General features: G+C 35.6%; 1 protein-coding gene across 1 annotated transcript in view; it reads left to right on the top strand.

Annotated features, from left to right (window-relative positions):
* Positions 1–14,759, top strand: part of FBN2 (fibrillin 2) — a 282,788-nt gene that overhangs the window by 99,409 nt on the left and 168,620 nt on the right. Inside the window, exon 6 of the mRNA XM_023738698.1 lies at positions 13,166–13,291. Within this exon, the coding sequence (XP_023594466.1) occupies positions 13,166–13,291 (126 nt within the window). The remainder of the gene's footprint in view (positions 1–13,165; positions 13,292–14,759) is intronic.

Here is a 14,759-nt window from a genome sequence, read left to right as displayed (position 1 = left end):
GTGACTCTCCAGCCAAGGGGTGAATCACAGCCTGTCAGGAAGGGGCGGGATGATTAACAGGGCTAGGTGAGTGAGAGAAAGGAAAGGCAAGAAGGGGAGAGAGAAGAAAACAGAAAAAAAAAATAAAGAACAAAGCAAACAAACCAAAATATGTGGCACTTTGAGAGCCAGTTGTTGGGGGTGGTGGGGACCTGGGGAAGTCTTGTACCTGTGGTCCCCCAGCCAAGTGGTGCAGCAAGGCTCGACAAAAAGGGGCAGGGACAGCCCGTGAAGCCAGGTGGATGGGAGAGAGGAAAGGAAGGGATAGAGAGAGAAGAAACAAACAAGAAAAAATAATCATAAAATAAAAAAATGGCACTGAGAAAGCCTGCTGGCAGGGGCAATACAGACCTGAGGCAGCCGTGTGCCCAGTGGCTCTCTAACCAAGTGGTGTGTCACAGCCTGTCAAGAAGGGAGGTGTCTCAGTCATCTAGTGCTGCTCTAACAGGAATACCATGAGTGGATGGTTTTAACAAAGAGAAGTTTATTCTCTCACAGTTCAGTAGGCTACAAGTCCAAATTCAGGGCATCAGCTCCAGGAAGAAGCTTTCTCTCACCGTTATCTCTGGAGGAAGGTCCTTGTGATGCATCAGTCTTCCTTTGGTCTGGGAGCATCTCAGTGCAGGAACCTCAGGTCCAAAGGACGTGCTCCACTCCCGGCACTGCTTTCTTGGTGGTATGAGGTTCCTATGTGTCTCTGCTCGCTTCTCTCTTTTATATCTCAAAAGAGATTGCACTGAGACACTATCTAATCTTGTCAACCTTATCAGTATAACCTCATCACAGTGATAGAATTTACAACACAAAAGGAGATCCCATATAATCTCATCATAGTGATAGAGTTTAGAACACATAAGGAAATCACATCAGATAACACAATCATACAATACTGGGAATCATGACCTAGCCAAGTTGCTACTCACATTTTTGGGGGGACACCGTTCAATCCATGACAGGAGGGTACAGCACATAGGGACAGCTGGGTAGGAGAAAGGAAAGAAAGCAAGGGGGAGAGAAAGAGTAGCGACTAAAAAGCCAAAAAAAATAGAAAAATAATAACAAAAAACAAGCCAAAAAAATGGCGCTGAAGGGACTGGCCGGTGAGAGCAGGGCAGACCCCGGTGGCAGTGAGCTAGTGTTTCTTCAGCCGAGCAACTGTGGCCCTTTGGAAAGTGGTAGAGGCCAAGTAGTGGGAAGAAGGGTAGGGGGTGGGAAAGTGTGTATCCCTGGTTACTGGGTGCTCTGTCTCTTGTTGGGAACTCCATGAAGTTGCCTTCCCTTCCTCCCTGTCGGCGGTTCTTGGTGGCTGAGGTCCAAAATGGCAAATCTGAGTGGCAGAGAACTGGTGTCTCTCTGGCTGAGCAACCATGAACCATTGGAAAGTGGCAGAGGTCACATTCAGGGAAGAAGGGTGGAGGGTGGGAAAGCGTGTTTCCCTGGTTACAGGGTGTTCTGTCTCTTGTTGAGAGCTCTGTGAAATTGCCTTCCCATACTGCCTGTTTGTGTTCCTTGATGACCGTACTCCAAAATGGCCAATCTGTGCTGCATTAGCTGGTAGGGAACCTCCACTTCATAACTCTCCTTGTTCTCTGTCAGTTTCTTATTCCATTTGGTGGTTGATTGAGTTCTTTATTCCTTCATTTAATGCTTAGGGTTCCAGGATTAATGTTTGTATCTGTTTTACTTAGTTTTTCAGGTCTTTGCTGCAGAGGGACAGCAGGGTGCTTCTGTCTATAGCACCATGATGAGGATGGTTTTTGTCTTTTGGATTAGTAACTACCACAAATCAGATGATGAATGATAAATGAATGATGAAGATTGAGTTAAATGTCACTTAAATCTGTTGTTTACTATGGACAGTAAAATTCCGTATCTTTGACATGAATATCAGCCTGATTATGTAGAGTTATTGATAAAACAACAATTACTTCTGTAGAAGATATACTACACTATACTGTATATAGTATTAACTATATCACATAGATTAATTAGGTTAGTATATAGATTACCATATAATTTATATAATTCGTATAGGTTGCTATTAAAGAGAAATTACTCCAACATCTATTTGCTTTTTGTTTTTCCTTATAGTACTTACCATCTCTAAACATTCTTGCTTACCTATTATCTTTATTGTTTTTATTTTCCCCCAGCTGTGAGCTCCATGATGGCAGAAATTTGATTTATTCACTAATGTCTCTGAAGCATCTGAAACAGTGCTTAGCATGTAGTCTATGCTTAGTAAATAGCTTTTGAATTAGTAAGCGGGATGAAGATTAAAAGTATTTCCAAAGAACACACTATTTCAGAGAAAGAAACAGTCCAAATTGAGAAAATCCCTTAACTTCAACTGAAACATCCCAAATTATTGACTTCTCTTATTTTGTTTTTGTACTTTTTTTTTTTTTATTTTGCTGTTTTACCAAAGAGACCTAATTTTTCAGAACACAATTATTTAAAAAAAAAAAAAAAGTATGAACTGATCTCAAACTTTTGGAATGCCCTTGAGTATTTAGTAATGTCTGAAAGCTTATTTATTTGATTTTGTTTATGCAGCAGAGATAAGTTTTGGACTCCGTTTGCCCAAAAATCTAATGGATTAGTACAGCAACAGGAGCAAAATGAAATTTGTCACATGGTTAAAATGTCTAGAAAAGCAAGTTGTAAAAGTTCTGCTTTATTTCAAAACCATGGCATAGTCAGAAAGTTCTCAATTAAATCCTAATCTTCAATTAAGGCTATTTTAAGACTACATCTTAACAGTGATTTCATTTTTCCCTTTAAATTCTTAGACTGTTACCAAAATACTTATGCCAATTTAATATGAAAGAGATGCGGCATGTAAAAAATAATAAAATACAGTAGATGCATGTCATACTTTTTTATAGGATAATTGAAATGTTTTGTAGAGTTAAAAGTACATTTCAGCTATCTAGATGAAAATTGTAAATAGCTAAATATTGATTTTAAAACATGGCTCATATTAGCCAAGGAGGACGTTTCTGAAGTTCAGAATATAATGATATCCTGTATCTGATGCAATTAGTTAATTACTTTATCTGTGGCTTAAGAGGGAATAAAATGTGATCTTGCAACAAACAGGATAACTTTGTAAAAAATGAGAACCAGCAGCAAATTAAGATGCTAATTTCTTTTTTAATTAAGTTGGTAGGAAATCACTGCTTTTTAATTTTTAACTGTTGCCATAGTGACATTTAGGACTTAAATAAGCAATATCAGAAAGGTATACATTCCTAAAGTGCTATGCAATATAAAGTTAGAGGTCAGCCAGAACAATCCTTGACTGGTTTACTATTGAGAGCCAGTTAAGTTCTAGTTCCTTGTGCCTAACTCTGGTCATCCACATTTCTTCTTGTATTTTCTTCTATTTTGTTATACATTAATGAACCAACATTTACTAACATAAAAACCAAACCCACTGCCATCGAGTCGATTCTGACTCATAGTGACCCCACAGGGTTTCCAAGGCTGTAAATCTTTACCGAAGCAGAATGCCACATCTTTTCTCCTGTGGAGTGGCTGGTAGGTTTGAACTGCCATCTTTTCGGTTAGCAGCTGAGTACTTTAACCACTGCACCACCAGGACTCTGTTACTAATATAGGCCTTAAAATTTAAATTATCATGAAAATTAAAGATTTAAAGATGGCATTAAACCTTTTTCCAAGAATATTTAGAGACAAACTTTAGATATCATAAGCTGTCATATGTATATGTTGGATTTTCTTAGTTTCTTTTTTAACCTTTGCAGTCTTACGAATCTATTCTAATTAGAAGTGATGTTTTATTTAAGATAAGTGTGTGGCTTTGGATACTTTAGGTTTTCAAATGAACTTAAAATATTGTAAAATATATTAAATTAAACTTTGCATAATTAGTGATTTATGTTATTTGATATTTAGGAATTACGCTTTTTAATTACTTCATCTCAAAACTTACCTCTCTTGAAAAATAGAAGTTTTTTTTGTGGGGGAGCTGGAATCTTTTTTTTTTTTTTTAATTGTACTTTAGATGAAGGTTTACAGAGCAAACTAGTTTCTCATTAATCTATTAACACACATATTGTTTTGTGACATTGGTTGCCAACCCCAAGACATGTCAACACTCTCCCCTTTTCAACCTTGGATTCCCTATTACCGGCTTTCCTGTCCCCTCCTGCCTTCTAGTCCTTGTCCCTGGGCTGGTGTGCTCCTTTAGCCTTGTTTTGTTTTATGGGCCTGTCTAATCTTTGGCTGAAGGGTGAACCTCAGGAGTGACTTCATTATTGAGCTAGAAAGGTGTCCAGGGGCCATACTCTCGGGGTTTCTCCAGTCTGTCAGACCAGTAAGCCTGGTCTTTTTTTAAAAATAGAGGTTATTAAAGATGGTTACAGTTAAAACAAATTCATCTTGGCTGTCTACATTGTCCTAGTTAACTAGATCATTACAAAGTCTAATTTATGCTGTATGAACACAAGCCATTCCCATGTAATCAAAAAAAAATTTTACTTAAAAAATACTGAATTATAGAAACTTTTATTTAAAGAAGCAGACTAAAGACATTTTTTACAATATTGCCCAGCAAACCTTGAAAGAAAGTATGGCCTTGCCAACACCTTGATTTCAGACTTTTAGTCTCTAGAACTGTGAGAAAAAATGAATAACCTGAAGATGAATTGATAGAGAGCAAAGGCATTCTAAAATAAAATCCTAAAACCCTCACTTAAGAGCAGTGATGGACACAATATTGTTGGGAAGTCATTGGGACTAGGAGAATTTTGTTAGCATTTACTCTGAGAATCAGCATCCTGAAAGGCTGTTCAGTGGTTGTTTGAACTCGGTAAGAGCGGAAAGCTAGGGTTGCGGATGTTCTATTGGAGAGGAGGACAATGTCCCTGTCAGAAGTAGAACTACTTCAGACCCTAGTGATAACTGGGGAGCTTAAGGAGAGACCCTGGGCTCATGCAATTTCTAGTATCCTCTACTCAGCCTCCAACCCAGAGACACTTCTTGAGGTAAAGCAGGGGCAGGGGAGAGAGGAAGCAGAGACCACTAGTGAGCAGCTCAGAGTGTATGTAACTTAAAGGGTGAAAGGTGGAAGACACACCACCACCTGAAAGCTGCAAATTCACACACACACACACACACACACAGAGACACACATACACACATGCACAGCACAGATGGAGGCAGGGAGATTGGCGAGAAACTGTTTCAGGCATTAAGCCCAATAATAAGTCTGATGGAAGTTTTTAAACCCACCCATTTCCTCTCAGCCCTCCCCCATCTCTTTGTCAGCAGGAAATGGCCTGATTTAAAGATGAGTAGTAATGAGAAAAGAATTAGTAAGCAGCCTGCATATAAAAACTGAAAAAAGTGAAAAGAGAAAAAGAACATAAGAAAAAGGCAGATGAACATGCATCAAAGAATTATCCAAGTAAATTCAAAGTTCTAACATTTCTCTCTTATCCTGAAGAAATTAAGGGTTATATGGTCCTTTTTTTAAAAAAGTGCTCAAAGAAAAGTTATTTTAAAAATGACAATCAAATGAAATAAGTGAATTGACAATACTAAAGAAAGTAGGAGATTTAAAAACTTTACCTAAATGAAAGCAAATAATACATACAACTGAAAAAATAAATCAGTGACATGGAGGTTAAGCTTGAGGAAATCACACAAGTGAGAGTGTTAGAGAACCATAAACAGTGATTTTAGAGAAGCTGATACATAGTGAAAGCAAACAAAGGGGAACTGATGAATGGAACTGAAAAAATTTAAACACAAAATAGAAGAAAACTTTTCTAAAATATATAAAGACTTCAATCTGTATATCGAAAAATGTTGAATTGGCAAATGTTGGGTTGTATATATACTTTACAGTAAAAAAGAAAAAAAGACTTCAATAAAGAGAGCAGATAAGGAGAATCCCCTGGGCATATGCACAAAATAAGCGAGTTTTCCTAAGGGAATATTACAGTAGGTCTCAGACTTCTCTAGAGCAGCTCATGATACCAGAAAACAGTGCGGCAGTGTCTACAAACTTCTGAGGTAATTATATGTGGCGTAATTTGATTTATATTTAAATAGGATTGTTTTAGTTGCTCTGTAGGACTCAATGTTAGGGGGCCAGAGTAGAGGCAGAGAAACCAGTCAGAAGGTTCCTGCAATAGTACAGTAGTTACTGCAGTAGTACATCCTGCAATATGATGGAGGCTGAGATCAGAGTCATGGCAGAGGGACAGATTTGCGGTATAAACACTGGCTTCTGATGGAATGATGTGAGATAAGCAACAGGAAGAAGCCAGGTTTATGTCCCAGATTTCTCTGACTGTAACAACTAGATAAATGGTGATGACATTTGCTGAAATGAGAAATGCTGAGACAGAATTAATGTTAGGTTCTAATCCACTGCTGTTGAGTCCATTCTGACACATACTGACCTTGTAGGACAGAGTAGAACTCGTCCACAGGGTTCCCAAGGCTGTAAATCTTTACAGAAGCAGACTGCCACATCTCTCTCCCTAGGAGCCACTGATGGTTTCGAACCACTGTCTTTCGGTTAGCAGCTGAGCACTTTAACCAGTGCACCACGAAGGCTCTCATGCTAGGTTCTACAATTCTACTTCTTTTTTTTTTTTCTACAAGTTCAAAGTCCTACATGTAGTAAGTTACCAGTATTTTCTTGTTGTGATGATCATTTGTTCAGCATTTGATTTTTGTGCATCACATATTAATGGGTATCCTGGCCAAATAAAAACATATTGAGTGGTTACTCTTGTGGGTTGAATTGTATCCTCTCAACAAATACCAAGTCCTAACCCCTGATACCTGTGAATGTGGTCTTATTTGGAAATAATGTCTTTGCAGATATAGTCAAGTTAAAATTAAATCATACTGCATTAGAGCAGACCCTAAATCCAGTGATTGGTATTCTTATAAAAAGTGGGAAATTTGAAGAAACATAGAGAGACAAACACATGGGAAGAACACCATGTGACAGTGGAGGCAGGGGTTGGAGTGATGCGTCTACAAGCCATAGAACACCGAAGATTTTTGACAACCACCAGAAGCTAGGATGAAGCAAGGAAGGATTCTCCCCTAGAGCCTTGAAAGGAAGCACGGCCCTGCCAACACCTGATTTCGGACTTGTGGCCAGAAGAGTGAGAGAATAAATTTCTGTCGTTTTAAGCCACCCAGTTTGTTGTACTTTGTTACAGCAGCCCTAGGAAGCTAATATAGTTGCTAAGTTACCCTGTATTTCTCAGGTTATATATAGAGACAGACCTATTTTTAAATTGTAATACTTAAAGACTGACATTCGTTTTTGTAGGGATAAAAGGCGATGCATGAATAACCATGAAATATAGAAACAAAGTTTCATTTTAAAAATGGATCTCATTTGGTAATAAGCAAAGTTAAGGAACACATTGTTAAATATAGTATTAGGAATTGGTCTTTTGTTCCCATGGATATAAATTAAATGAGCCATTGATGCCCATCTAACTACATATTTTTCCATATTTGGAAGTGGACTAAAAATAATATACGTTCTAATACTAATTTATTTGATAAAATAAGTTTAACCTATTAGGACTGACTTACTTGGAGAAGATGGAAAATAAATGGATTCATAAACTAGAAAAATTACTGTGTTATTGCATTATTGAAACTTCAATAGACATGGACTGAAATGATTATATAAGGTTTACTTTTCAACAGATTTCATTTTATTGCTCTAAAATGCTTACTTATGATTCGAAGTAATTCAGTATTTAAAGGATTAAGAAGTTTGTGCCTGAATTGGAGGATTGAACAGAAATGTAGCTGTACACTCGAGACAGTGAGAAATTAATCAGACATCAGTAGTTACTTATTCTTAGACTTTGAAGATGTAGAAATTCTTGTATAGTTTAAAGGTCTGAGGCTTACTTTTTCTGTTTTTATAGACAGCATTTGTCTGTGTTTCTAGGTCCAACTTGATTATTTCTACAAGATTTTGTTAAAATTTCTTCTTTTATTTTAAGTCCTAACTTGTTCTACCTAAAAAGAAATAAATTCTGTACAGCTGGGTAATCTAGGACATTTCAAAAATAAAGGTTTTCTTTATCCTTCTAGGAAAATATATTTTAGCCAATTATAGACTAAACCCTTCATGTAGGATTGCTTTTTCGTTTGAAAAAATTTCTGAATCTAATAAATATGTAGTTATAGTGTAAAACTTTATGAATAGTTTTACAGGATTTATAGGTTTGGCCTCATTTTTTTACTTATACCATGATATTCATTCTCTGATTTATTTATCTGCCAGGAAATGAAGTTTCTAGGGATGTCTTATACCATACTGTAATGAAGGTGGGAACGTAGTACATTTTAAAATCATGTGATTTGAAATGCTCTGAATTAAAATGTTGAGTATATAAACTTTTTGCCATTTATTTCATTCTATGTTTGGATCTGATGTTCTTTAATAAGACAATGATAATCCGCTTTCATTTTAGTATAAAAAGACTTTGTAGTGTTGTAAGTTGGTTTTGTTCATAGATAGCTAATATGAGGGAGAAATAATATGATGCTAAGCTGTTTTGTAGGTTTGAATTCTCTAGTTTACACACTAAAATACACCAAAATTGTAGACTTGCCAAAAAAAAAAAGTGAGGTAAATCTATCTGTACTGATATGGAAAGAAGTATTTTTTAATGAGAAAAGCAAGATGCAGAACAACACGTGTAGTAGGATCTTGTTCTTGAAATAGACCAGCCTCTGCATATGTGTGTAGGTAGTCTGTATTTTTAACATTTGTTATAATGAGCATGCATTGTTTTCTTACTAAAAATACGACAGTAAATCTGTTATGTTATCCTGCCTATTTTAATGGACGATAACATGAATTTGCATGAGGTTACGTATTATATTGATTTTCATATACAGTGATTTGTCTAGTTTTAAAAACTAGAGCAAAGGATTTTTATTCCAAATCCCCTATAGTATGTTATCCATAGGTTTTGTTTGTTTGTTTGTTATAAAAACAGCTTGAAGAAGTTCTTTCATATTCCTGGTTTACTGAGTTTTTGTTTGTTTGTTTGCTTGTTTTTTAGTCATGAATGGATGTTGAATTCTGTCACTTACTTTTGAGATGATTATCTTTTTTCTCTTCTTTTGTCTATTAATAACCAGTTGCCTTCGAGTCGATTCTGACTCATAGTGATCCTATAGGACAGAGTAGAACTGCCCAAAAGAGTTTCCAAGGAGCACCTGGTGGATTCAAACTGCAGACTTTTTGATTAGCAGCCGTAGCTCTTAACCACTACGCCACCAAGGTTTCCTTGTCTATTAATAGTGAATTATATTGAATGGTGTTTGAATGTTGAATCAACCTTGTATTCCTGGGATGCATGACCACTGGTCAGGATGTATTGACCTCTTTATATACTGTTAAAGTCAACTTAACTAAAATTTTGTTAGAATTCGGCTGCTTAACCAAAAGGTCAGCAGTTCAAATCCACCAGCCACTCCTTGGAAACCCTATGGGGCAATTCTACTCTGTCCTATAGGGTCGCTGTGAGTTGGAATCGCTGGACGGCAGTGGGTTTGGGTTTTTTGGTTTTGTTCCAGAGAGAGATGTCTGGCTTTGGTGTCAGAGTAGTGCTGGCAAATAAAATGGCTTGCTCCCTCTTGTCTTTTCTAGAAGAATTTGTGTAAAACTGGTGCTGTTTCTTCCTTCAATGTTTGAAAGACTTTCTATAGTAAGGCCACCAGGGCCTGAAGTTTTCTTTGTGCAAAGTTTTTAAGTATGAATTAAATTACTTTAATAGATATAGGTTTATTCAGATTATTTGTCCTTGAATGAATCTTGGTAGTTGTGTCTTTCAAGGAATTTGTATATTTCATCTTAGTTGTCAAATTTATTGCCATAAAGTTGTTTATAATATTTCCTTGATCCTTTTAATTTGTGTAGAATTTGTAGTGATGTCCCTACTCTCACTACTGTTATTGGTAATTTATATCTTCTCTCTTTCTTGATCAGTCTTAATAGAGATCTATCAGTTTACTAGTATTTCCAGAGAGCTGATTCATTATCTCTATTATTTGTCCCTTTTCCATATCATTGATCTCCATTCTTATTGTTATTATTTTCTTGCTCCTGTTTAGATTTAATTTGCTCCTCTTTTTTAAACTTCCTAATAGGAAAATTTAGACCACTGCTTTTGAATCTTCTTTTGTAATGAAGCATTTAATGCTATAAATTTACCTTTCTAAGTACTACTTTAGCTGCATCCCACAAATTTTGATGTATTATGTTTCCATTTTCATTTAAGTCAAAATATGTTCTGATTTTCCTTGTGATTTCTTCTGACTCACGAAGTATTTCAAAGTATGTTGTTTTAAATTCCAAAATATTTGGGGGCTGTTCCAGATATTTTCTATTATTGATTTCTAGTAGAACTCTCTTTAGACAATATACTTTGTATTATTTGAATCTTTTATATCTAATGAGCCTTGTTATATTGCCCCAGAATATAGTTGATCATGGTAAATATTCTGTGTGCTCTTAAAAAGAATGTCTGTTCTGCTGAAGTTTTGTGGAGTGTCCTCTAATTGTTAGTTAGGTCAAGTTGGTGGAAAGTATTGTTAAAGTCGTCTATATTCTTAACTGCTTTTCGGTCTGCTTGTTCTGTGAGTTACTGAGAGAAGAGTGTGGAAATTTCCAAGTATAATTCTGGATTTGTCTATTTCTCCTTTTAGTTCTGTCACTTTTTGCTCCAGGTGTGTTCAGTTTCTATAATCTGTACCTACACATTTAGAATTATTGTGTCCTCTTAATGAATTGGCCCCTTTGTCGTTATAAAATTTCCATCTTTATTCATGATAATTTTCCTTGTTCCGATAAGCACTTTGTTTAATAGTAACATAGCCACTCTAGCTTTCTTTTGATGAATGAGGGCATGGTATATCTTTTTCATCCTTTTACTTTTAACTTATCTGTATTAAACTGGTTTCTTGAAAATCCGTTGCCATTAAATTGATTCTGACTCATGGTGACCCTGCATATCAGAGTAGAACTGTGCTCCACAGCATTGGGTTTCTTACAGACAGCGTAAAATCAGGTCTTGCTTTAAGAAAAAAATCAAATCTGACAATGTCACAGACTTGTAAATTGGATTGTTTGTACACTTTACATTTCATGTAATTATTAATATTACTGAATTTAAACCTGTATCTTGCTATTTGTTGTCTGTTTTTCTTACCCATTTTTTGTTCCTCTTTTTTTCTCCTCTTGCCTCTTAGATTAATTACATTTTAGTACTCCATTCTGTTATCACAATTGGATTATTAGCTCCTAGTCTTATATTTACTTTTTAGTGTTTGTCTATACATTTTTAACTTGCCACAATTGATTTTCATATAGTATTATACCACTTCACTTATAATGTAGTAACTACAGTAGTATTCTTCCATTTCCTCCTTCAGCCCTCCATGCTTTTCTTGTTATACTTTTTACTTCTATGTATAATCTCCAGAATACATTGTTGCTATTATTGTTTTCAAAAAATAAATTACATCTAAAGTTTAAATCTTTGTTGATCAACATATTTACTATGTCCAGTGTTTTTCATTTTTTTGTATGAATCCAAATTTCCATTTCATTTATCTTTTGCATGAAGAACTTCCTTTACCATTTTTTGTAGTCTGTCAGCTTTCATTTGTCTGAAAAATCTTTATTGCATCTTCATGAATTTCATTAAGTCAATATTAAGGAATTCTGTTCCTCAATAGATAAAGTTAATTGATGAGGAAAATAACTATAATCTCTAAAACTGAAAAGCTTTTAAATTTAAAAGAAGACAAAGACATCAACCCCAATACACTTATTTTTAAGGAACGTCAATAGCTTTTAGATGAAGAAATAAAAAAAGATAACAAGCATAGTAATTAGTAATTAGGTAATGAAAACTAAAATAATAATTAATATCCTTTTACAATTGCTAGGCTGAAAAATACTAGGATATTGTGTTGTCAGGGAAGAGGAAACAGGATCCTCATGAACAGTAGAGCTGTGTAGACTACTTGTGGGTGTGTAGACGTCTGGTGGGTGTCAGGACTGCTCCAGGCATTCTAAAGAACCATCTGGCACTATTTATTCATATTAGGTCTTTGTATACCCTATGATCTAGTAATTCTGTTTTGAGTTAATAACAAAGAGATAAAGAGTCCTTTTGAGTCCTCAAAGTTCATAAAGAGTCATTCAGTTCCTAAAGAGACATGAGGAGAATAGCCATTGCGTCTTTCACTGAGGGAGTGAGAAGTTGTAGGTAAACCTGATGTTCATTCCAAGGAATGTTCTGCAGCAAATCAAAGCAACAGTTTGGTTATCCAGCTAACAACATGGAAGGGTCTTAAAACAAAATTCCAAATTGTAACAAAAAAATAATGACATCTATAACATAATACCATTTATATAAATTAAAATGTAGCATACCAAAGGGTCCTGATTCTCCTGTTCCCATTCTTTTGAGAATAACTGTGTTTCTTCTATACGTTAAATAAATATGTAGACAGATGTCTTAGTCATCTACTGCTGCTGTAACAGAAATACCACAAATGGATGGCTTTAACAAAGAAAGGTTTATCCTCTCACAGTAGGCTAGAAGTCCAAATTCAGGGCACCAGCTCCAGGGGAAGTCTTTCTCTCTCTGGTTGTCTCTGGAGGAAGGTCCTTGTCATCAGTCTTCCCTTGGTCTGGGAGCATCTCAGCACAGGAACCTCAGGTCCAAAGGATGCACTCTGCTCACGGCACTGCTTTTCTTGGTGATATGAGGTCCCCAGCTCTCTGCTTGCTTCCCTTTCCTTTTATCTGTTGTAAGATAAAAGGTGGTGCAGGCCACATCCCAGGGAAGCTCCCTTTACGTTGGATCAGGGATATGACCTGGGTAAAGGTGGTGTTACAATCCCACCCTAATCCTCTTTAACATAAAATTACAATCACAAAATAGAGGCCAACCACACAATTCTGGGAATCATGGCCCAGCCAAATTGATACACACATTTTTTGGGGGACATAATTCAATTCATGACAATAGATATTCTGAAAATTAATCATACCTATGTTGAAAATGTTTTCTTCCTGCAGATGTTGATGAATGCCAAGCTATTCCTGGGATATGTCAGGGAGGAAACTGCATCAATACAGTGGGCTCGTTTGAGTGCAGGTGCCCTGCTGGTCACAAGCAGAGTGAAACTACTCAGAAATGTGAAGGTAGGTGTCTCTGGGGAGATGTGCTTAACTGTTTATTTTGAATCTGAGTAGCACATGACTGCATTTTGAAGAATACTAATCACAATGAATAGTTCTTTATTTCAGTATGAACATGTAGGTATAACCTTAGAGTAGTTCTGTATTGGTTTGTATATTACAACCTCAGTGGGTTTGAATGGAAGGAGTCAATGAGTGTTTTGCATCTGGTTCGTTATCTCAGTTGCTGTTTGAGAGTGGGTATGGGAGTAATCCAGCCATACATATTTTTCCTTAATAATTTAGTTTTCCGTTTCACCTACAGAATTATATCAAAAACTAAATTTGGGGTACAGAGAAAAAGTCCAAGTGAAATACAGTATGTGTAAAATGATACTTCAGTAGTTGGCATTGTGTCATATATTGTAAAGTAAAATGTTTTAATTGTACTGAATAGTGTTGCTTTACTGACCACCAAGTTAAAAAGCAAACATAATTGACTCAGGAAGGATTAGGAAATTGTTGTAACGAATATCCTATGGAAGAATATTCTGCTCAATTAAAGATATCCAGGAAAAAAAAAAAGTAATAAATGTTCAGGAATATGAGATTTTAGTTTTAATATTTAAGTATAAGTTCCATCAACATTCTTCAAATAGAATAAATTCACTTGTCACGTTTATCACTTTTACCAAATTCAAGAGCCATCTAAGGATGTGTAGCTTTAGTGAATATCAATATTTTTAGTAATTTTGATGCTTCTAGTAGTATTGAAGTATAATGTTTATCTTTTCAATTTTTATATTACTTAAATCAATTTATTCCTTAACTAAGATAGTTTTCTAAAGACAGTGGAATATATAACTATTCTCATTTATCTGACGTAAGTATTCTCATCAAGCTAAAGTTTAAAAATTTTTTTTTGAAGGTTTGTTTTGCCACTTCTGCTTATCCGAGGCAGGAAAAGGTATATGAGAAATACATTAAATCTGAATTTATCCCACATGCCTGGTATGATCTTACCTGGGAGCTTTAGTTCGGCAGAATAAAAGTACCAAACACATATTACCATTACTTCTTGTGGGGAAAAAAAAAATCAGAAGTTTATTTAGAGCCATTTACCTTCAGCAACTAAGATAATCTTGTGTTGGATATCGTTAAGTGTTCTTGTTTCTTTTTCTTTTCAAAATGCAGTGTTTGGGGATATGTTGTGTGAGTTGCTTATATAAAGTTGTAGCCCTCTCTTTTAGAACAGAAAATGGGGAAAAGTCCAGAGCTTAATGATAGAAGTTAAACAGAAATACAGACTGTGCTATTAGACAGGAGGTAGTGTGTGGGTATACATGCTATTGTTTCAGCACCAGAAACCATACTCTCATAAACCAGTGGAATATGTATCATCCCATATTATTTTTAGAAGAGTAATTTTACGTTTGCCTTGATTCATTGTCTGTCATCTCCAAATTAATCTTTATAGTTTTATACATTGTAC

Source organism: Trichechus manatus, unplaced genomic scaffold (genome assembly GCF_000243295.1).
Source record: "Trichechus manatus latirostris isolate Lorelei unplaced genomic scaffold, TriManLat1.0 scaffold00121, whole genome shotgun sequence".
Taxonomy (NCBI): Eukaryota; Metazoa; Chordata; class Mammalia; order Sirenia; family Trichechidae; genus Trichechus; species Trichechus manatus.
This window is presented reverse-complemented; position numbering and strand designations above follow the sequence as displayed.